Genomic DNA, 23852 nt, shown 5'->3' with positions numbered 1-23852 from the left:
GAGAGAGATACAGAGAGACAGCCACATTTGGTCAGCCAGTCAGCCAACTACCCACCCACCCATCCAGTGACCCACCCACCCGGCCAACCACAGACCCGGCCACCCAGCCAGCCGGATATGTATTACACATGTTCCAGAGTTGTTTCTCTTTACTTAGGGTATAGGTTATACAACATTCTGGCAGGATGACACTACCAGTGGTATTCTCCCATTCCACTGTGTCGACAATACATAAAAATAATAGTAACATATGATACTGTATGCGATGTAAAATTTACAATACATATCACTACCATGTATACATTATACACAGTGCATAAATAATAAAAATAAAACAATAGAAGTAAATTATGGTAAAAAGAATGAAATAATGATTGTACATTACATTACAGTATTATGTAGGTAGTTTATATAGGAAAGTTTTGACATTATGCCCTACCCAGTATGTCGGCAATTTTCAAAGGTTCGACTTACGTCCATTTCGACTTACGACCGGTTGGTCGTAAGTCGGATGGTAGGTGTATCTGAAAACATTCACTTCTTCCATACTCCTCCTCCCCAATTTGATATCCAATTTTTCTTTATCTAAATCATTTGATACCCTCATCACCTTACTCTTTTCTATGTTCACTTTCAACTTTCTACCTTTACACACACTCCCAAATTCGTCCACTAACCTTTGCAATTTTTCTTTAGAATCTCCCATAAGCACAGTATCATCAGCAAAAATTAACTGTTACTTCCCATTTTGCATTTAATTCCCCGTAATTTAATCCCACTCCTCTCCCAAACACCCTAGCATTTACTTCTTTTACAACCCCATCTATAAATATATTAAACAACCATGGTGACATTACACATCCCTGTCTAAGACCTACTTTTACTACGAAGTAGTCTCCTTCCCTTCTACACACCCTTACCTGAGCCTATCCTCATAAAAACTCTTTACAGCATTTAGCAACTTACCACCTATTCTATATACTTGCAACATCTGCCACATTGCTCTCCTATCCACTATCATATGCCTTTTCTAAATCCATAAATGCAATAAAAACTTCCCTACCTTCATCTAAATACTTCTCACATATATGCTTCAATGTAAACACTTGATCTACATATCCCCTACCCACTCTAAAACCTCCTTGCTCATCCACAATTCTACATTCTGTCTTACCTCTAATTCTTTCAGTAATAACCCTACCGTACACTTTTCCTGGTATACTCAGTAAACTTGTTCCTCTATAATTTTTACAATCTCTTTTGTCCCCCTTCCCTTTATATAAAGGGACTATACACACTCTCTCCCAATCCCTAGGTACCTTCCCCTCTTTCATACATTTATTAAACAAAAATATCAACCACTCCAACACTTGTCCCCCCCTGCTTTTAATATTTCTGTCATGATCCCGTCAGTTCCAGCTGCTTTACCCACTTTCATTCTACGTAATGCCTCGCGCACCTCCCCCACACACACATCCTGTTCTTCTTCACTCCTAAAGATGGTATACTTCCCTGGCCAGTGCATGAAATTACTGCCTCCCTTTCTTCATCGACATTTAGAAGTTCCTCAAAATATTCTCGTCATCTACCCAATACCTCCATCTCCCCATCTATTAACTCCCCTACTCTTGGAGGTTATTATACTAATTTATAAAACAGATGACAGAAAAGTTCAATGGTAACTCACTGAAGAGACTAAATTTTTTATTTATCCTAGACTACTGTAAATTCACAACTAAGCAAAAAGAGTAATGGCCAGAAGACAGGTCAGAAAGAGGAATCGGAAGTAGGTTGCAGTAACAGTCTTCTAATCTTCACTCTTTCTTACTTGGTTGTTAAGCACTATAATGGCCAGGGAAAACCAAAATCATCTTAAATTTCCAAGTGGGTGTTACTAATAAATTGTCCCAGTCATGGTATTGTAACATTCAAGAAAAAAAACAAACAGATTTTCCTTCATATTTTGAGTCCTTTCAAAAACCTATGTATAATTTAAATTTATGGGTTGCTCAGCAATAAGTGATCATCAAATTCAACAAACTAGGATTATCGCATTAAAATAAATATGGGTCCTACTACATCATTAGCAACTTGTGAAATTGGAGGGATGCATGCAGTGAACAAGTGATATCAGCTGGAGTCTGCCTTCAATGTTTATATCATATGCAGCCTGAATGGCACTTGGCAGTACCTATTACTATGACTGAGTAAGACTGGTTATAAATGACCATAATTTTTAAAGGGGTGGACCGGTAAGCCAGCGGAAGGCCTCGGTCAGATGACCAAAAGCTCCAAAGGCGGGTCATCATCTGACTAAGACCCGCGTCAGGAAACATTTATCCTGTTTCCTGACGAACCTTACCTAACCTATGACTGAGTTTGCTCATGGTCCATAAATCTTTCGAATACAGTGCTTAATATTCAAAATGCTGTTTGGAAGCCCAGTAAGAAGTGAAACTGGGATGAAAAAATTAAACTGCTCATTTCTGAACTGCAACTTGCAAAGTTGAAAGGTGAAACACAGTTTTTCAATACATGAAAATATATTTTTTATCTTCCTTGTACATTTTGCTTAAAAGACTTGCATGAGCTCGATGTCTAATACTGGATCATCTTTATAATTCTACACTAGTCATCATTCAAATCACTGCAGGAGAAAATAATACTATGTATGGAACTCAAAATTATTCTTATTTTAAATGACATTCAGCCTTTAACAGAAGCAGATACAGTGGAATGATTACAGTGAGGAGCTTGGCATTAAGCCTCATCAAATAAGCTTACTAACTAGCCTGACATCAAGTTGACATAAGCTTTCATTGAATACTTTTGACAATGTGTGTGTCATACATACACATGCTTTTTTAATTTACATACATGTGCACACTCATCCACAATGTGTACATCTACTCCAGTAGCTATAAATAGGTAACTGCAAAGAGGTAATTTTGCACACTGACAGGCCACCGTGAGCATAGTTCTTTTCCTGTACACACACAGTTACTACACGCATACTGGTAATTTTACAAACACATACACGCGCGCGCACACATGCACGCACGTACGCACACACATGCACACATATGCACACACATGCACACATACGCACACACACACACACACACGCACGCATGCACACACACGCGCACACACACCAAACAACAGGTCAAGTGTCTATTGACAAGTGTCTTTGACAATTAGTAACTACTATTACTACTACTACTACATGCAAACTGGTGTCAGAGTCGAGGGGAATGTGCTATGAGGAAAGAACAAGAACTAGGCCTCTTGCCTTGGAAGAATGAAGAAAGGGGGGATATGACCACAACATACAAATTAATCAGTCAGGATTCATGAATCAAGAATAAGAGGCAATGCTAGAAATTACACACCCAAATAAGTATAGTGAAATGAATGGGACAACAACACAGTGGATGCTAACTCCATACATGGGTCCGTAAGTAATTATGACAAAGCCACTTAAAGTCTGTTGAAAGCAATGATATGGAACAAAGAATTAGAGCTCCCCTGCCAACATAAATAGGAAAAAAAAAGTTGCTCACATGCGCACACGCATGCACACACTAATTTTAGTTTGTCACACCTGTAATTAGATGATAAACTTTTCCACTGATCCTTTCCTTTCAAGTGACATTTTTCCTCAAATAATTAAAATTGTCAAATCTTAACATTCAAATGGAGCAAAGTGAAAGCTTGATGCAATATTGAAGACAGTAGTCTTAATTAGAAACTCAAGAACTTCAATATGAAGTTGAGATCTACACTTAGCACGTATGATTATGTACAAATATTAACGCTTTCTATGCTGCACTGAAATGCTTTAACATTTATCCCTGACAGTTTGGGCCTTTTATCTATGCTCACAACTGACAATCTATTAGTAGTATGAAGAAAGAAAAAAAAAAAATTCCACAATCTCATCTTGAGGTCAAAATAAACTTGAGGAGTGCTATCAGCATAGGCTGTTCCTACATGTGCTGATAATGTTTCAAGAGAGTGGAGCCAAATTCTTAATCACTATATAAATACTAGTTTTTCATCAAGGATTAGTTTAATATTCAAGAGGTAAAAGACAATCAACTCTCTGGAGTTAGATGTTAACTTGAATAGAGAAAACTATTTTATAGCTGACAAAGAATTTGACCATATTTTGTGTCTAGAATGACCATTTCAATGATCAGAGTCAATTTACAAAATACATATTTTAGATCCTTCTTTTTCAAGGCAATAGCTCAGTATACATTCCTATCAATCAATTCTTAATGATCATGTTAAAAATGTGTAGTGCATAATTCACAAAGATTTCTTCATACGCTAACATTCTTGATTAGCCTATTAAGTGCTGTCCTCATACAAACAGAAATATTAGATCCTAAGCTAATTAGTCAACATCCATTGGTTCTGTAGGCTTTTCATTAGATTGCTCCTGCTCTTGTCCATTAATCTTTGGCCCATTAGGTTGCTCACCCTCTGCTTTGTCTTCCTCTTTCTTCTCTGCTGGTGGAGGCTCTTCCACCTGCAACAAGCACACATTGTATGATCTGCATATTTTTTTTTATCAGATACAGTGGTATCTCGAGTTTTGAACAGATCCCAACTCGAACAATTATTTTAGTGTATTTTTATAAGTGCTTTTGTAAGTGTATTTTTGGGGGTCTGAAACGGACTAATCTAATTTACATTATTCCTTATGGGAACAAATTTGTTTGGTATCAGAACTCGAACAGCCTTCTGGAACGAATTCTGTTCATAACTCAAGGTACCATTGTACTTACAACCATTAGATCACAAACTTTGCCTCTCAACTAAAATAACAAAAACATTACCAATTTCAAGCACAATCCCTTAATAAGCACAACAACCATTTACTATAACACACTTTTAAACTCAATCCTATTCAAGATTATTCCCCATTGTAATGTACATCTAAATTCCTTGATATACCAGTACGTATACAGATGCACTCTGCACATAAATGACAATCCAAGAAAGGCAAATAGAAGAAAGAAAAAATACAATAAAAATTAATTATTTATAAACTGTAAAAAGACATTAGAAAAGGTCAACTGAATTATGGTTTCAAATGACAGAGCATTCAGATTTTGACAAGTCACTGGAGGTTCTTTTTGTTGTATCAATCTGAAAGATTATACTTATATTATTTTTATCTAGGTCATGCAGCAGCTCACATAAATACCCTATTAAGTCCTGAAACAAGAAGAATCACTTTTGCCACTCCCTATAAACCAACACAAACCACATTTGTTTGTTGCTCAAGCCTCTAGCACTCAACACCACTTTTGCCCCTCCAACCTTTCCTGGGATACCCTCTTCTCTCCACTCAGGATTTATATATCCTCTGTCATCCTATGCTGTTCCATCTTCTCAATGTACAAACAGTAATCTCACACTATCTTAGTATTTTCTAGGCTCTAGTCTCAATGTTCATACCACACTTTGCTCTAAAACCTAAAATTTCCACTGCCCAAAGTCTCTTCCTTGCTGCAATGCTTGAAGCTCATACCTTACACCCATATGAAAGTGCTGATATATTATTCTTTTTGCCCCATGGATTAAACTTCTTTCCAATGATGTCCCAACACCCCACCTCCCTTTTCCTCATTTATTCTATTGCTCACCTCATCTTTCATAAACCCATCTATGAAGATGTCCACTCTCAAATGCTTAAATATATTAGCTACCTCCATATTCCTTTCTCTCTTTTCATTGCCTCAACATTTTGTTACTCTAAACACTGCTTTATTATATGTTAACTTTTTCTTATTTTACACATCCAATTTCATCCACCATCCTTTGCAACCCTCCCTCCTCCCTGGAGAGAAAAGTAAAATTCATTATCTTTTTATCCCACACCACTCCAACAGCCTAACATTTCCTTCTTTAATAAACAAGTTTAACCATCAGTGACATCACATGTTCCTGCCTAGGTTCCATTTTTACCTGAAAAAATATTTTCCCTTCTATCCCACAAACCCTAACCTGAGCCTTAAATTATGCAAAAATCTTTACTGCTTTTGGTAACCTGCCACAAGGGTCCTCAATCCACCCTATCACATGTTTTTTCTAAATTCATGAAAGTGAAACAGTACATTACTCTTGTTTAGGTTATTGTTCACCTATATGCTTCAATGTAAAACCTATATGCTTCAATGTAAAATACTTGATCATAACATCCCTTATCCTACCTAAACTCTAAGTTCTGGTAGCCATATTGTAATAATAATAATAATAATAATAATAGTAATAAATAATAATAATAATAATAATAATAATAATACTACGACTACTACTACGACTACTACTACGACAACTACTATGACAACTACTACGACAACTACTACGACTACTACTACGACTACTACTACTTCAGCATGATACAATGTTCATACAAAGGTGAGTGACAATTAGGTGTGCATGCAGAAAGTCCCTTGTTATGCAGAGCATTTCGGGCAAACTTAGGACTAACTTAAGATTAATAGATATTATTTTTTTATTTATTATCACACTGGCCTATTCCCACCAAGGCAGGGTGGCCCAAAAAGAAAAACTTTCACCATCATTCACTCCATCACTGTCTTGCCAGAAGGGTGCTTTACACTACAGTTTTTAAACTGCAACATTAACACCCCTCCTTCAGAGTGTAGGCACTGTACTTCCCATCTCCAGGACTCAAGTCCAGCCTGCCGGTTTCCCTGAACCCCTTCATAAATGTTACTTTGCTCACACTCCAACAGCACGTCAAGTATTAAAAACCATTTGTCTCCATTCACTCCTATCCAACACGCTCACGTATGCCTGCTGGAAGTCCAAGCCCCTCGCACACAAAACCTCCTTTACCCCCTCCCTCCAACCTTTCCTAGGCCGACCCCTACCCCGCCTTCCTTCCACTACAGACTGATACACTCTTGAAGTCACTCTGTTTTGCTCCATTCTCTCTACACGTCCGAACCACCTCAACAACCCTTCCTCAGCCCTCTGGACAACAGTTTTGGTAATCCCGCACCTCCTCCTAACTTCCAAACTACGAATTCTCTGCATTATATTCACACCACACATTGCCCTCAGACATGACATCTCCACTGCCTCCAGCCTTCTCCTCGCTGCAACATTCATCACCCATGCTTCACACCCATATAAGAGCGTTGGTAAAACTATACTCTCATACATTCCCCTCTTTGCCTCCAAGGACAAAGTTCTTTGTGTCCACAGACTCCTAAGTGCACCACTTACCCTTTTCCCCTCATCAATTCTATGATTCACCTCATCTTTCATAGACCCATCCGCTGACATGGCCACTCCCAAATATCTGAATACATTCACCTCCTCCATACTCTCTCCCTCCAATCTGATATCCAATCTTTCATCACATAATAGATATCAGCAACAAAGCTGCTGTATATTTCAATTTTATGTAACATGTTGCCCACAGCTTACTTACCATTTCTCCCACCATACATCTGAAAACTAATTTATAGTCTACCAATACATCTTGAAATACTATTTTTAAGTAACAAACTTTCCAGATTTTCTTCCTAAACAGATGTAACATGCAATCTTTTACAAGAGAGAACAGCAAACATTAACTGGCATGCAATCATGCAAAACTTGGCCTAACACATCGAAGTATCAATAAGCATCAACACGTTTTGCTACTGCTGCAAATACAGTAGGGCCCCACTTATAAGGCAGGTTAGGTTCCAGGATACCACTGGAATAACAAAAAAGGCACAATACCGTGACTGGAACGATACACAAATAACTCGCACATAAAAGAGAGAAGCTTTCGACGACGTTTCGGTCCGACTTGGACCACTGACAAAGTCACACTGACTTTGTCAATAGTCCATGTCGGACCGAAACGTCGTCGTAAGCTTCTCTCTTTTATGTGCGGGTTATTTGTATACCACTGGAAAGCAGAATAGTATTTTTCCACTTATAAATGCATATAAATGCTAGATAACAAGTTTACACTAACATATATTAAGTAAGCAACACAACTAGGCATTAAAAACAATAAAAGTAAAATACACACACATTACTCATTACTTACCTTAAAATATCTGTAGTCTTTACCCTTTCACTGCACGAAAAATTAAAAAATTTCTTATGAAATGATAGAGAATCTTTTCCCAGTGGTAATGACACAAAAGTAAGAAATTTGATGGAAAACTTATGGAATTATGCTCTCGCAAAGTTAGTGATCTTGGCGATATTTAAGTATCAATGATTTTGCGATTTTAGCTCGATCGCTAGAGCACTCAGCTCGCACACTGAGGTCCGGGGTTCGAATCTCATCCAGTATGGCTGGAAAACATTAAGAATGTGTTTCCACAAGACACCTGCTGTCCCTGTCCCTGTTCACCCATCAGTTTAAAATGGGTACTTGGGTGTTAGTCGACTGGTGAGGGTCGCATCCTGGGACAAAACTGACCAAAATTTTTGCCCAAAATGCTCAGCATAAAAAGCGGCTTTCTATATGCTAGTATGTCACTGAGGTGAACTAGGCTTGTATACCATGTACATGTACTACTAGTAAATAAAGATCTTTCTTTCAACACGCCGGCCGTATCCCACCGAGGCGGGGTGGCCCAAAAGGAAAAAGGAAAGTTTCTCCTTTTACATTTAGTATTATATACAGGAGAAGAGGTTACTAACCCCTTGCTCCTGTCATTTTAGTCGCCTCCTACAACACGCATGGCTTACGGAGGAAGAATTCTGTTCCACTTCCCCATGGAGGTAAGAGAAAATAAAAAGGAACAAGAACTAGTAAGAAAATAGAAGAAAACCCAGAGAGGTGTGTATATACAGTGGACCCCCGCTTAACGATCACCTCCCAATGCGACCAATTATGGAAGTGTATTTATGTAAGTGCATTTGTACGTGTATGTTTGGGGGTCTGAAATGGACTAATCTACTTCACAATATTCCTTATGGGAACAAATTCGGTCAGTACTGGCACCTGAACATACTTCTGGAATGAAAAAATATCGTTAACTGGGGGTCCACTGTATATGCTTGTACATGCATGTGTAGTGTGACCTAATTGTAAGTAGAAGTAGCAAGACATACCTGAAACCTTGCATGTTTATGAGACAGAAAAATGGACACCAGCAATCCTACCATCATGGAAAACAATTACAGGCTTTCGTTTTACACTCACTTGGCAGGACGGTAGTACCTCCCTGGGCAGTTGCTGTCTACCAACCTACTACCTACAAGTAAATGAAGATCTTTTCTTTCTTTCAACAAACCGGCCGTATCCCACCGAGGCGGGGTGGCCCAAAAGGAAAAACGAAAGTTTCTCCTTTCACATTTAGTAATATATAAAGGAGAAGAGGTAACTAGCCCCTTGCTCCCGGCATTTTAGTCGCCTTTTACAACACGCATGGCTTACGGAGGAAGAATTCTGTGCCACTTCTCCATGGAGATAAGAGGAAATAAACAAGAATAAGAACTAGAAAGAAAATAGAAGAAAACCCAGAGGGGTGTGTATATATATGCTTGTACATGTATATGTAGTGTGACCTAAGTGTAAGTAGAAGTAGCAAGACGTACCTGAAACCTTGCATGTTTATGAGACAGAAAAATGGACACCAGCAATCCTACCATCATGAAAAAAACAATTACAGGCTTTCATTTTACACTCGCTTGGCAGGATGGTAGTACCTCTCTGGGCAGTTGCTGTCTACCAACAAGTAAATAAAGATATTATTATTTTTGGCCAATTCCATTGTTCCAGTTGATGAAACTCATAGCTATTTCGCTAGAACTCCGTTTGTTCTATAGACTGAGTACAAGAAACTGCTCATTTACTGATTTCAACTACCCAATAAAGTCAGTGGTCACATGCGGTCATACCTGTCCTAAGCTCTGGGATTTAGCATGGGGTGTTACCAAGCACCATGGCTTGTAGTGTTTTAGAAGCTTAGGGTAAAGTGTTGAAGGAGGTTCTACTTCTTCAGGAGGAAAATAGGAGGCTGAAGCTTAGCCTAGATGAGTTTGGGAGCAAGTGTGAGAAGGATTTAGCTGGTAAGGAGGAAATGGTCACTAGCAGTGATAGTGGCAGCTGCTTTAAGTGGCAAGTGGTTCACAGCTCAGGAAGAAGGATAATAAGGAGGGTTAAAAGAGAAGATGTGAACGTAGGAAATCGATTCTCTGTTCTCCAAGACGAGTGCACTTCAATGGTTATGTCAGCATAGTTGCTGATCCCCTAAATGTGTTGTATAGCTTATCTGTGTATCATAGTACCATCCATATGTTTTACATACACAACCCCTTTGCTGGGCCTAGTGATTGTTTGTATGACGTCACGGGATGCGGCATGAGTGCATGGGACACGCTACCTCGGTCTCAGAACTTCACGCACAGGCCTACTGGCAATGCACGGCAGGCTGGGCTCCCTTTCTCGCATTCTGCAATATATTGTTACCATCCAACAAGTGCGTATATCTTCAACCCTCGTTATCTCCTTACAAACCCCACGACAAATGGTGCCAGCGGAGGGCCTGTAATTCTGACGATTACAGCGATTTCTGGAGATAAAATTCTACTAAGCCAGTCGCCGTCTTGTGACGCTAGGCCTGCTGAGACGGGTGATGCTCAACAATCCCAAGCCAGCTCCCCCAAGCAAGCTTTCACCAGCCTATTGCTTCACTTACTGGTCAGTCTCTGTGTATTAGCATTTTATTTGCTTATTTGCATTACTTCCGAGGGGTTGACCCGGGTTTGCAAAGTAAGCCAAGCCACCAAGCCAGTCTGTGGGGAAGGGGAGTCCAACCTAACCCTACACCATACCAGCCTTGCCTGCTAAGCCAGCTTTCCACCCCTGCTGTGCTCATCGTTACAAGTTATCAAGCCAGTCTGTGTGAAGGGTTAAGCCAAGCCAGCCAGCAACTAACCCAGGTGACTAACCCAGTACTCAAGCAAGCCACGTGGGTACAGTCTTCTTCATCGCTTTGTGCTTCTAGTTCTAGCTCTTCTGAGTGCTTTATTATCCCTGTGGTGTTGTGGTATTTTTTTTTTTTAAGCCAGCCCGGCTTAGAATATCTTCGTGCCTAATGCGGGTGTCCCCAGTGTGGCTTATGCCGTTCATCCGATAGGCCCAGTCACCATGCGGAGTCTCACCGCACTGCCTCAAGCACTCAAACACCTCACCCACTACCACTGTTTTTTACCCTTATCACGGGTTCTAGCACCATATTTTTACGGACCACATAGGGGGTCGAGCCAGGTGTGTTCCTTCGCCAGTTTGCGCCATCATAAAAGCCTCCTGTGCAAGTTCATCGTCGATTTAAGCGCAAATTCTTCGTTTTGTGGAGAGTAGTCAAGAACGCCGCCAATCACAACACTCCACCACCATCCACCTCATTCTACAACGTCACTACAGTGTTAATGAATATTTTTTTATAGAGACATTTGAGTGTGTTGAGACAATTTTCTTGACTGATTTCTTAGCGACATTCAGTGACTCTTGATCAGCGTTCATTATATCCTGTTTGCAATATTTTTTTTTCTCTTTCTACAGTGTTAATTTTCGTGCTTTATTTATGTCTGTTGTGTTGTGTTCATTTTTTTTTATATACTTGAAGTAAGTACTTTAATGTTTTCCTTGTTGTGTGCACTATATAAGCAGTATAACCTTGTGTTTACACTTCACAATTGTCTTGTGTTCACAGTACTGTGTTCCTTGTCTAGCAATTTATACAGTGAAGTAATTCAGTAACTTGTTACCTTATATTCCATATTCTTATATCCTTGTTTTATGTTTTTTCCCTTTATTTTCATATTTCATTGAACAAATTCACTCTTAGTGCAATTTTTAAGTTCTTCTTTTAAAGTAAATCATTCTTTTGCTTGTTCAGTGTTTGCTTAAGCTGCAATTAAGAGTTAAAGTGTTCAATCAGTTCATTCCTTGACAATTTTTTTGTTGCTTTTGTAAACTGTATTTTCTTGTGTGTTTTTTTTATTGCAATATCGATTCATTTTGCAATAATTCTTGTGTAGACATTGTGCTGCCATTATTTTTTTTTCTTTCAGAAATTTTTATGTAGTGTTGTGCAGTACTTTTGATTAGTAATTGTTATTTGCAATATTGCTACAGTTTATTTCAGTGCAATATTCTGTGATTTCAGTTTTACATTTCTTGTTTTGTCCATAATATTTTATTCTTTGTGTGTCATTTTATTTTATTTTTAGTGAATTGCTTTCCCAGTTTGTTTTAATTTTGCACAAGATTTATTGATCCCGTTCTATCATTTTTTTTTGTTGTTGAATTTCTTTATTGAATTGAGAGTAAAGACAACTCACTGTGCCATTAATTCACTTTAAAGTAAATTTGAGTAAAGTACAATTTCTCTTGATTTTCAAAGTGTTGCTTATCCAGTCGAGTAATTTTTTTATTTTCATGCGAGTTCTCCTTGCTTACAGTGACTTAATTTTTTTTTTCTTTACTTATGCAAAATAGTTAAGTAATTTCTTCCCATTTAAGCTTATTGTGTCATTCTCTCTATTTTTCTTGCCTTTATGTCCTTGAGTAAGTTCCCTGAGATGTCCCAGTCACTTTTGAATGTTCACTTAGTGTATCATGCCAAAGTCAATATGAATCAATCCACAGTACCAATATTCCCTTACTGACTGAAAGACAATACCTAGCCCTGGAGCAATGTGTTTGTTCTCACAGCTTGTATCTGAGATTTGTTAAAGTGCTGCGAAATGTGAAGTTCAGATTAAGCTCCTATAGATTCGTTCATTATTTATTAACGTAGCCAAGTGGTCAGGCACTAGTAATACTGTCACTCCTGTCTGGATTCCAGCCACAATATCATGCACGCAGGATAGTGTACAGTTACCCTGGGTTTCAGAGGAACTTCAGACAACCCTGGGTGCTGAGACTACTATCCCTGTGATGGCGACTTGTTCAAGTATTCATTCCTTCCCAGGGGATGCTTCGAGAAGAACTTCACTTGCAACAAGTTATGCCATCTCTTGCTGATGCCACAAGCCGTTGCAGAAAGACGTTTCTGTGGCTAGTGTACTCATTTGAGTGTTGTTGTCCCTTGTGTTCCAGATGATGATGCCATCCTCGTTGACATAATTCGTGCAATGTAAGAAGTTGTTTCTTGAGTAACTTTCACATGTTGTTAACGTTTGTAAGTGTAGTTTCTTTATAGTTGATACCTCGTGTCACTGTGTGCAACTCAGATTGAATATCTGTATTGTTAACTGTGTTCATTTCTTTTCCCCTGTGCTTGCAGTGAGAGATAGTAGAGCCATTCTCCCTTGCTCATATTGCGTGCTACAGCGTTACTTTTTTCAACCGGGGAGAGTCATCCACTCCACCGAGTTTGTTCATTCCTCCAGTAAGAAAGAACAGATCCCATGTGGTCTGGTGTGATTCAAATCCTGCTCCAGGAAGATCTTATTTTGACTGTGAAGCCACCAGCACCCATTAGTGACTTTGTAATGAGCCAAGAATTACTATCGAACAGCCGAGTTGAGTACTCCTAGCAGAAGAGTATACCAGTTAGTAATTCCACAGTCACTAGTGAATGTAGCTGTATCTTTTGTAGATACTTGTTCAGATCATCCTCAGTCAAGGCATGTGTTAGCCATTGCAGAAGAATTCGATCCACCCAAAGATGATAACCATTCTGCATATGTAAATCTTACCCTCACAGAGTTGGGTTTAAATGAACATAGTCTGTATAATTAGATGTCCAAGATGAATGAAGTTCTCAACTGTGTGTTTTGTTATCAGCTGATCAGTTTTCAGAAAATTTTTTTTTTAGTGTTCACGTTCCCTCCGAATTCTGAGAATTTAACAGTAATGATGTGTGCACCAGATTTGCCTTTGCTGTTAATTACTTTCACCTTGTATATATATTTATTCTTTCTCAGAATCCGTAGAGTTCATGAATACAGATCGATCGATCAATTCCATCCTTTATTATACCATGATTTGTTCTTATAATTCGTGATGCATTATGTTAAAACTCGTTACGTTAAAACCCATTATGTTAACATCCATTATGATACCATCCATTAGTTCTAAGTTACATATGTCTTTGTTATAGTATAGAATCAGCCCAGAGCCGCCTGCCTGTTCAGCCTATAGTGTAATATTGTATGTCGAGACGACATACGTAACATGACCGAGCTGTCAGCATAGTTGCTGATCCCCTATATGTGTTGTATAGCTTATCTGTGTATCATAGTACCATCCATATGTTTTACATACACGACCCCTTTGCTGGGCCTAGTGACTGTTTGCATGATGTCACACAATGCGGCATGAGTGCGTGGGACGCCCTACCTCGGTCTCGGATCTTCATGCACAGGTCTACTGGCAACGCACAGCAGGTTGGGCTCCCTTTATCACATTCTGCAATACATTGTTACCATCCATCAAGTGTGTATATCTTCAACCCTCGTTATCTCCTTTTGAACCCCACGACAGTTAGTGAGGTTGAAGGTACCACTGATTCCCCTGCTAATCAAGCTAAGAATATTTTAATAGTAGGAGATTCTCAGGTATGATACATGGACCATGCTTTTTGTAACAGAGACAGAAAGGTCAGACAGAGGGTATGCCTTCCTGGAGCTGGTGTTGGTGACATAGTCAGCAGGTTGGATAATATTATGTCAGGTAATGGGAACAAGCCCATTATCTGTCTTAGTGCTGGGGGTAATGACAGTGTAGAACGCCACTTGTCACAGATCCCCACTCGGATTTAACCCCATTTATGGACAATCTCTGCTTCCTGTCTGTGAGCCATGACTCGATCCATGAGAGCACTTTTCCCCCAATGCCATGAGCTGCCACTTTCTTTAACAGTCTTTGCTGCAGAACTCTATCAAAAGCCTTACTAAAATCTAAGTAAATAATATCAAACTCTTTATCGTGGTCAACAGCCTCAAAAGCTTTACTGATGTCTTTCTTGATCTGATCCGCCTCTGTGTGGACTAACTCCTTTTCCTTCCAAGGGAAATATTATTCTCAAACCTTCGGTGTCGCTATGGGCTCTCCTCTCTCTACTGTCCTTGCTAATCTTTACATGGAATACTTCGAGACTGTTCTTCTTCCTACCCTCGATGTGTAACCTTCACTCTGGCTCCGCTATGTGGATGACATCTTTGCTCTGTGGCCTCATGACTCCAGTCTCTTCCAACCTTTTCTTGAAGCTCTTAATAATCTTGCCCCTTCCATTAAGTTTAAAGCTGAATGGGAATCTAATTCCTTGCTTCCTTTCCTTGATGTCCATGTCCACCGCTCAGATACAGGTTTTTCCTTTTCCGTTTACCGTAAACCTATGCACAGTGGCATGTACATTCACTACTTTTCCTATCATGCTTCCCCTGTCAAGAAAAGTGTTCTTATCTCCCTCTTTCTCCGTGCCCTCCGCATCTGTGATCCTCAGTTCCTTCCAGCAGAAATTTCCACTCTTAATAATTCGTTCTCCAGTCTTGGCTACCCTTCCCATTTCATAGACTCTGCCCTCTCACGTGCTAAACGCAATTTCTTCTCTCCCAAACTCTCTACTCATGAGAACTCTTCTATCCTCTGCCTTCCTTACATTTCCGGTCTTTCTAATCTCAACAATTCTCTCCGTCCCTTAGACATCAAGCCTACCTTCCGCCAGACTAGCACTCTTCGCACTAATCTCGTTCATACCTCTACAGATGTTCCTGGTGTCTACTCTATTTCTTGCTCCTCCTGTCCTCTTCAATACTTCGGAGAAACTGGTCGATCTCTTTCTGACAGACTTAGGGAGCACAAAAATAATGTTAGGCTTGCCGACACTAACAATGCTCTTTTCTGTCACGTCAGAGATCATAGCCATCCTATTGACTGGTCTTCTGCTAAAACTGTCTTCCCTACTTCCAACTCGAACAGTCGCCATCTAGTTGAATCCTCTCTAATACATAACTTTCCTTGTATGAACCTTAGCCCTGGCTTCGTCTCTGTAGATGCCTTCCTCTCCCACTACATTGTAAAATGCTCCAATCTTCAGAACACCCGTGACTTAACCTGAATCCTCATTTTTTTCTTTTTCTTTTTCTTCTTCTTCCTCTTCCCCTTTCCTCTTTCCTTTTCTCCTCTGGGTTGTCTTTCTCCTGTCTCGTGTTTCTGTTCCTTCTTCATTTATTTCACCACTTCCCTTTCACGCACCTCTGTGCGCTTGCTCTCCCTCTGTGGGCATCTAGCTCTCCTGCAGTGCTCCCCTTCCTTTGTTTTTGACTGGCTCGTCCTTTTTATTTCCCACTTCTACCACTACCACTACCTCTTCTTCTTCTACTACTACTACTACAACTACTGATGAAATTAAGACATGTGCGGCGTCTGGTTGTCTTTGTTGTGGACATTTCGCCATCCAGTGGCTGGCTGGATGGCGAAACGTCTATGATGGGGATGCCCGGGTGTTGTGTATGTGTGTCTTAATTTCATCTTGTCGGTATTATATACAATTTTTGTACTACTACCACCTCCACCTCTTCCTGCCTATATATAGCTGTCCTGCTCCACCTCTGTTAGTGTGACTTTGTCAATGGTCCAAGTCGGACCAAAACGTCGTCGTAAGCTTCTCTCTTTTATGTGCGGGTTATTTGTGTATCGTTCCAGTCACGGTATTGTGCCTTTTTGTTATTTATTTATTTAAGCAGCATGTATAGTGTTCAGAAAACTGTCATATTGATAGCTCTCTTCGTTACCCCAGTCAACAGATAAGTGTTCTCTAAGCCCATCGTAATCTGCTAAGTGAAAATCTGGGACTGTTACTGAGTTATCCCTACTATCATACTTCCATTCAATGCTAAACGTAATTGATTTGTGGTCGCTAGCACCCAGTTCCTCTGAAACTTCTAAATTATTAACAAGGGATTCATTGTTTGCCAGAACTAAGTCAAGCAGGTTATTACCCCTTGTAGGTTCTGTCACAAACTGCTTCAAAAAACAATCCTGAACTGCTTCTAAGAAGTCGTATGATTCTAAATTCCCAGTCAAGAAATTCCAATCAATATGACTAAAGTTAAAGTCTCCTAGAATTACTACATTATCGTGCCTTGTGGCCCTAACAATTTCCTCCCATAGTAGTCTCCCCTGGTCCCTATCTAAATTTGGGGGATGGTATATCACACCTAAAATTAATTTTTCATGCCCCTCTGAAAATTCTATCCAAACAGACTATGTGTTACTTCAGACTTAATACCCGTTTTTATGCAACAGTTCAAGCGATCTCGGACATACAATGCCACCCCACCCCCCTTCCCAACACTTCTATCTACTTGGAACAATTTAAAACCCTGAATGTGACATTCTGCAGGCATGTCCCAACTTTTTGAATTAAACCACATCTCAGTAATGGCAAATACATCAATGTTACCTGCACTAGCAACTAGTCTCAACTCGTCCATCTTATTCCTAGCACTGCGACTATTTGAGTAATAAATATTTAAAGAGCCTCCTCTCTCTTTACCCTTCCTGCTCCTTTCTGTTATTCCACTAAACCTATTACTGTCCTTGTCAATTAGTGCCACTGGCTTTCCAATATCCACCTCATTTTGCCTATTACTAGTTCTCCTAGTACTCATATTACTACCCTGCGACTTCACAGTTTTCCTGCCAAAACCCATACCACTAACTATTCCTAGTTTAAAGACCTAACTGCTCCCTCCACTGCGTTGGCCAGTGCTCACACGCCACACCTAGATAAGTGAATCCCATCCCTGGCATACATGTCATTTCTGCCATAGAAGAGGTCCCAGTTGTCAATGAATGTTACTGCATATTCCTTACAGTATTTGTCCAGCCAGCAATTGACACCAATTGCTCTGGACAACCATTCATTTCCAACTCCCTCCTTGGCAAAATGCCACATATGACAGGTTTCCCACCTTTCCTCCTAATTATCTCTATTGCTGACCTATACCTGCTAATCAGGTCCTCACTCCTACGTCAGCCAACATCGTTGCCTCCAGCACTAGACAGATAATAGGATTGCTCCCATTACCTCTCATGATGTCATCCAAACGGCTAACAATATCCTTCATCCCAGCCCCAGGAAAACACGCTTTCTGCCTCCTACTCCTATCCTTCAAGCAGAATGCCCTATCCATGTACCTAATCTGGCTATCCCCAAAGTACAGGTTAGCCATAGAAGTAGTCAGGTCTAAGGGAGGGATCCCAGTTATATGTAGCATCTTGCCTAGAAAGGGAGTGGGCAATGAATGGATGTCTAGGGCAATTGGTATAAATTGCTGGCTAGACAGGTACTGCAAGGAACTTGCAATTCCATTCATTGATAACTGGGACCTATTCTTTGGCAAACATGACATGTATGCAAGGGATGGGGTTCACCTCTCTGGGGTTGGAGTGGTTGCATTAGACAATTCAATTGAGAGGGTAACTGATGACTTGTCTAGGATTTTAAACTGATAGATTATAGAGGTATGGGTGTTTGTGGGAAACAATCAGGCTGCAGTATTAGGGTTAAAAACAGCAGTTATTACCGGGATACCTCAGGGATATGTTTAAAAGACAATATTCAAAATAAAGTTGCTAGTAATGGCAAATCAACTGATCAGCAAACAAAGAGAGATAGTAGAGGGCAACGAGTGACTAGCTCCCTTAATTTACTATACAAATAGTAGGAGTCTAAGAAATAATATAGATGAACTAAGATTACTTGCAAGGGTAGGTAATATAGATATTATTGGTATAACGGAGACCTGGTTCAACTTGAAAGATAGAGAAATGCCTTCTAAATGCAACATACAGGGTTATAAACTATTCCACACCGATAGGGTCAACAGAAAGGGTGGTGGAATGGCGATGTATGTCAGAGAAAATTTAAATTGTTGTCTTAGACAACAATTTGGCTACAGTTTCTCGAGGGTCGTGACAAATTAATTTTGGGTGTGATTTACAGGCCCCCAAACCTTGATAGGGAGTGCAGTAAGCTGTTATGGGACGAAATTCATAAGGCTTCTAGATATGAAAATGTTGTGATAATGGGAGATTATAACTTTAGACAAATTGATTGGAACAATATGACAGGAAATCTTGAGTCTAGTGACTTTCTTGATACGGTTCAGGATTGCTTTTTATAACAGGTTGTGACAGAACCAACTAGAGGAAACAATTTGCTTGACTTGGTTCTTGCCAACAAAGAGTCATTAATTAATAAATTTGAGGTCAATGATGAGCTTGGGGAAAGTGACCACAAATCACTTAGTTTCAATATATCATGGAATTACCCAGGTAACTGCAATCAAATCACTGTCCCAGATTTTTGCTTGGTCGACTTCATGGGACTGAAAAATTACCTGGGTGGGCTAAATTGGCATGACCTGACTATGGGTCAGGTAGGTGATCTTGGTTGCCAATATGACATTTTTCAGAGCATAGTTCAAACTGCCCAGACAACTTTTGTTCCGAGCAGGGAAATTAGATCTAACAAAAATGATCCCAAATGGATGAACAATAGATTAAAACATCTCATTCGTCAAAAGAGAGGCATATATAGGCATTTCAAAAGAGGGGATGGGCAGTTAAGAAATCAATATATTCAATTAGAGAGAGAAATAAAGAAAGGAATAAGAAAAGCAAAAAGGGATTATGAGGCTAAGGTCACAAGGGATTCAAAGACTAACCCAAAAGGGTTCTCTCAGGTATACAGAAGAAAGATTAGAGACATGATTGGCCCACTTAAGAGTAACTCTGGTCAGATAACTGACAGTGAAAGGGATAGGTGTGAAATTCTAAATACCTACTTCCTCTCAGTTTTCACCCAGGAAAATACTAGCGATATTCCTGAAGTAATAGATTATGTAGAACAGGATGATGATAAACTATGTACGATTGCGGTAACTAGTGACATGGTCCTCGGAACAAATAGAGAAACTAAAACCTAACAAATCCCCAGGCCCTGATGAACTGTTTGCAAGGGTGTTAAAGGAATCCAGTAAAAGGGAGGAGGACTTAGCATACCTTTGGCTAATCTTTTTAACATATCACTACAAACTGGCATAGTGCCTGACAAGTGGAAAATGGCAAATGTAATACCTATTTACAAGGCAGGTGACAGGTCCTTGGCTTCGAACTATAGACCAATAAGCCTTACCTCCATAGTGGGAAAATTTATGGAATCAATAATTGCCAAAGCAATTCGTAGCCATCTTGACAGGCACAGATTGATTAATGAATATCAACACGGTTTTACAAAGGGGCGTTCCTGTCTTAAGAATTTACTAACTTTTTTCACTAAGGTGTTTGAGGAGGTAGATCATGGTAATGAATATGATATTGTGTATATGGACTTCAGTAAGGCTTTCGATAGAGTTCCACACCAGAGGCTATTGAGGAAACTTAAGGCACACGGAATAGGAGGAAAATTTTTTCCTGGGTATAGGCATGGCTGACAAATAGACAGCAGAGAGTTTGCATAAATGGGGGGAAATCAGAATGGGGGCACGTCACAAGCGGTGTTCCTCAGGGGTCAGTGTTGGGCCCGTTGTTGTTCACAATTTACATAAACGACATAGGTGAGGGAGTAAATAGCGACATAAGCAAATTTGCTGATGACACCAAAATAGGCCGTCCAGTTCATTCTAATGAGGACACTAGAGCACTCCAGAATGATTTAAATAGACTGATGCAATGGTCGGAGAAGTGGCAGATGCAGTTTAATATTGACAAATGCAAAGTTCTAAATGTTGGACAGTTAAATAACCATGCCACATATAAACTAAATAATGTAGATCTTAATACTACTGATTGCGAAAAGGATTTAGGAGCTCTGGTTTGCAGTAATCTAAAACCAAGACAACAGTGCATTAGTGTTCGCAATAAAGCTAACAGAATTCTTGGCTTCATATCTAGAAGTATAAATAATAGAAGTCCTCAGGTTGTTCTTTAACTCTTTATATCCTTGGTTAGGCCTCATTTAGACTATGCTGCTCAGTTCTGGTCACCGTATTACAGAATGGATATAAATACTCTGGAAAACGTACAGAGGAGGATGACAAAGATGATCCCATGTATCAGAAATCTTCCCTATGAGGATAGACTGAGGCCCTGAATCTGCACTCTCTCGAAAGGCATAGAATTAGGGGGGATATGATCGAGGTGTATAAATGGAAAACTGGAATAAATAAAGGGGATGTAAATAGCGTGCTGAAAATTTCCAGCCAAGACAGGAAAAATTCAGATTCAGGAAGGATATAGGAAAGCACTGGTTTGGTAATAGAGTTGTGGATGAGTGGAACAAACTCCCGAGTACAGTTATTGAGGCTAAAACATTGTGTAATTTTAAAAATAGGTTAGATAAATACATGAGTGGGTGTGGGTAGGTGAGAGTTGGACCTGACTAGCTTGTGCTGCTGGGTCTGGTGCAGTGCTCCATGAGTGGAGATGACCAGACTGGGTGGGTCATTGGGCTAATCCGGGGGGGGTTCATTGGTCTAATCCGGGGGGGACATGGACCTGCTCCGCATGGGTCAGTAGGCCTGTTGCAGTGTTCCTTCTTTATGTTACATTCCTAGCACTAAAATAATATTGTCTTTGTTCATTAGCCATGTCTCCAGGTCCCTCTTATGTTATGCTTGCTTTCCATTTTGAATTTTTATTCACACAAATAATAGAAGATTTACTGTTATGCAGACCACTGCATTATTGTAAAAATGGTATAATTAATATCAGCACATTTGTGAAAGAATATTAGACTCACCAGTTGATGTGTATTGGACGCATGGTGTGATTTGATTACTCTTGAACATCGGCAAAAATCGAACATTTCTGCTACTTTGAGCTCAATTTCAAGGTACTTTTATTCTGAAAACCATTCAAAACCATCTCTATTTCTGTAATATATTTTCCATTCTATCAAGTGAGACAAAGAAAATGAGAATACGATCATATCATACAAAAATACACTGCAAAATCAGTGTTTTAAACCAAAAACATAGTTAGAGCTTTTTCTTCTCATTATGTGCTGTAGGATTTTTTTTTATAATGCACACAGTAACCACTCAGACCCATTCTTTCATATGTACGTCTACCAGCATTCTCCCCCTAGATTTGAAGCCACTAGTATTTTGGCATAGTGCTACGGCACCAACAGTGAAAGGGTTAATGTACGGTGAGAGGTGAGTAGTATTTACTGAAAGAAGTCAGGTGTGGGAGGTATGGTAGCCAGCCAGGCCACCCTACCAACGTAATACACTACGATATTTAAAGCGCCCTAGAGCAATGAAATGCATATACAGTACACTGACTATTTACCTTAAAATATTTGTACATAGTCTTAATGTAGGGAGAGAGGTGAGTATATGAGTTAAACGAATAAACGAGAGAGAGAGAGAGAGAGAGAGAGAGAGAGAGAGAGAGAGAGAGTGAGAGGGGAGAGAGAGAGAGAGAGAGAGAGAAAGAGAGAGGGAGAGAGAGAGAGGAGAGAGAGAGAGAGAGAGGAGAGAGAGAGAGGGGAGAGAGAGTGAGAGGGAGAGTGAGAGGGAGAGTGAGGGAGGAGAGTGAGAGTGAGAGTGAGGTAGAGTGAGAGTGAGTGAGATGAGGTGAAGTGAGAGTGTGAGTGAGTGAGAGAGAGAGAGAGAGAGAGGTGAGGAGAGGAGAGAGGTGATGAGTGAGAGGTGAGAGAGGTGAGAGGGGAGAGAGAGTGAGGTGTGAGAGAGTAAAGAGAGAGAGAGGTGAGAGGTGAGGTGGGAGAGGGTGAGGAGGTGAGGAGAGGTGTGAGGTGGTGGAGAGAGAGGAGGAGGGGAGAGAGAGAGAGAGAGAGAGAGAGAGAGAGAGAGCGAGAGAGAGAGAGTGAGAGAGTGAGTGAGAGGTGAGTGAGGTGAGAGAGAGAGTGAGAGTGAGAGGTGAGAGTGAGAGGAGTGAGTGAGAGGTGAGAGGTGAGTGAGAGAGTGAGAGAGAGGAGAGAGTGAGAGGAGAGAGAGTGAGAGAGTGAGAGAGAGTGAGAGAGAGTGAGAGAGTGAGAGAGAGAGAGAGAGTGAGAGAGAGAGAGAGAGAGAGAGAGAGAGAGAGAGAACGAATAAGAGGAGAGACACGGAGTTATGTAAGCAAGCAGACGAATGCATTTGGTTTTGGTTCACACACACAACATGTCACATTTATGTTAATTTATTTTACTGTGGGTTGTATTTATCATGTTTATATGTTATGTAGTGTGTTTATTATATAATTCTGAAAAAATATCAAAGATGGATTAATGAAAATGTTTATATTAACATAATATATGACATTAATGCGCCTCAGATTATTACTGTGTATAATTATCATCATTAATAATATGGTGCCATCAAGATTAATAAGACACTCTTCGTGATTTTAATGTGTACATGCATGCCAGCACAGTGTGCAAGTTTATATAGGTACAGGTACACACAATTATAATTAATTATCAGAGTATATATAAAACAAGAAATAACTTGAAATTTTGGAAAGTTTTCAGACATAATGGAGGCATGAGCTCTCACAGAGCTTACGGAAAATGTAAACAAACTGGGTGAGGAGCAGTGACCATATTAGAAAGTCAGGTGAGGGGAGCTGCATAGTGAGTTTTGGTCATAATTTGAAATGTCTGTATTAGTGGAATGCCGTAAAGCAGGGCCCTACTGTACAAAAACCTATAAATCAAATGATGCTGTGCAAATCATTAAGTTAATTATTGAAACAAAATAGTATCAACTTACCTTGGGTTTAGGTTTGGGCTTATTTATGATGGGGTTTACTAAAGCATCAAAAGAGGACTTTTCAGAACGCACTTGTGATGCTGTGATAGGAAGATCAACATGAAGTGCAG

General features: G+C 39.8%; 1 protein-coding gene across 3 annotated transcripts in view; it reads right to left on the bottom strand.

Annotated features, from left to right (window-relative positions):
• Nucleotides 1-3210: 3210 nt before the first annotated feature.
• Nucleotides 3211-23852, bottom strand: part of Hsp110 (heat shock protein 70Cb) — a 200455-nt gene continuing 179813 nt past the window's right edge. For 2 of the 3 annotated variants that reach the window (XM_070093393.1, XM_070093394.1), the window contains 2 exons: nt 23743-23852; nt 4253-4537 (listed from right to left, as the gene is read on the bottom strand). The exon at nt 23743-23852 is cut by the window's right edge and continues 64 nt beyond it. In XM_070093393.1, the coding sequence (XP_069949494.1) occupies nt 4403-4537; nt 23743-23852 (245 nt within the window). In that variant the 3' untranslated portion in view covers nt 4253-4402. Of the gene's footprint in view, nt 4538-23742 lie in introns of all 3 variants that reach the window. The other variant, XM_070093392.1, reaches the window with a different exon arrangement.

Source organism: Cherax quadricarinatus, chromosome 42, assembly GCF_038502225.1.
Source record: "Cherax quadricarinatus isolate ZL_2023a chromosome 42, ASM3850222v1, whole genome shotgun sequence".
Lineage (NCBI taxonomy): Eukaryota > Metazoa > Arthropoda > Malacostraca > Decapoda > Parastacidae > Cherax > Cherax quadricarinatus.
This window is presented reverse-complemented; position numbering and strand designations above follow the sequence as displayed.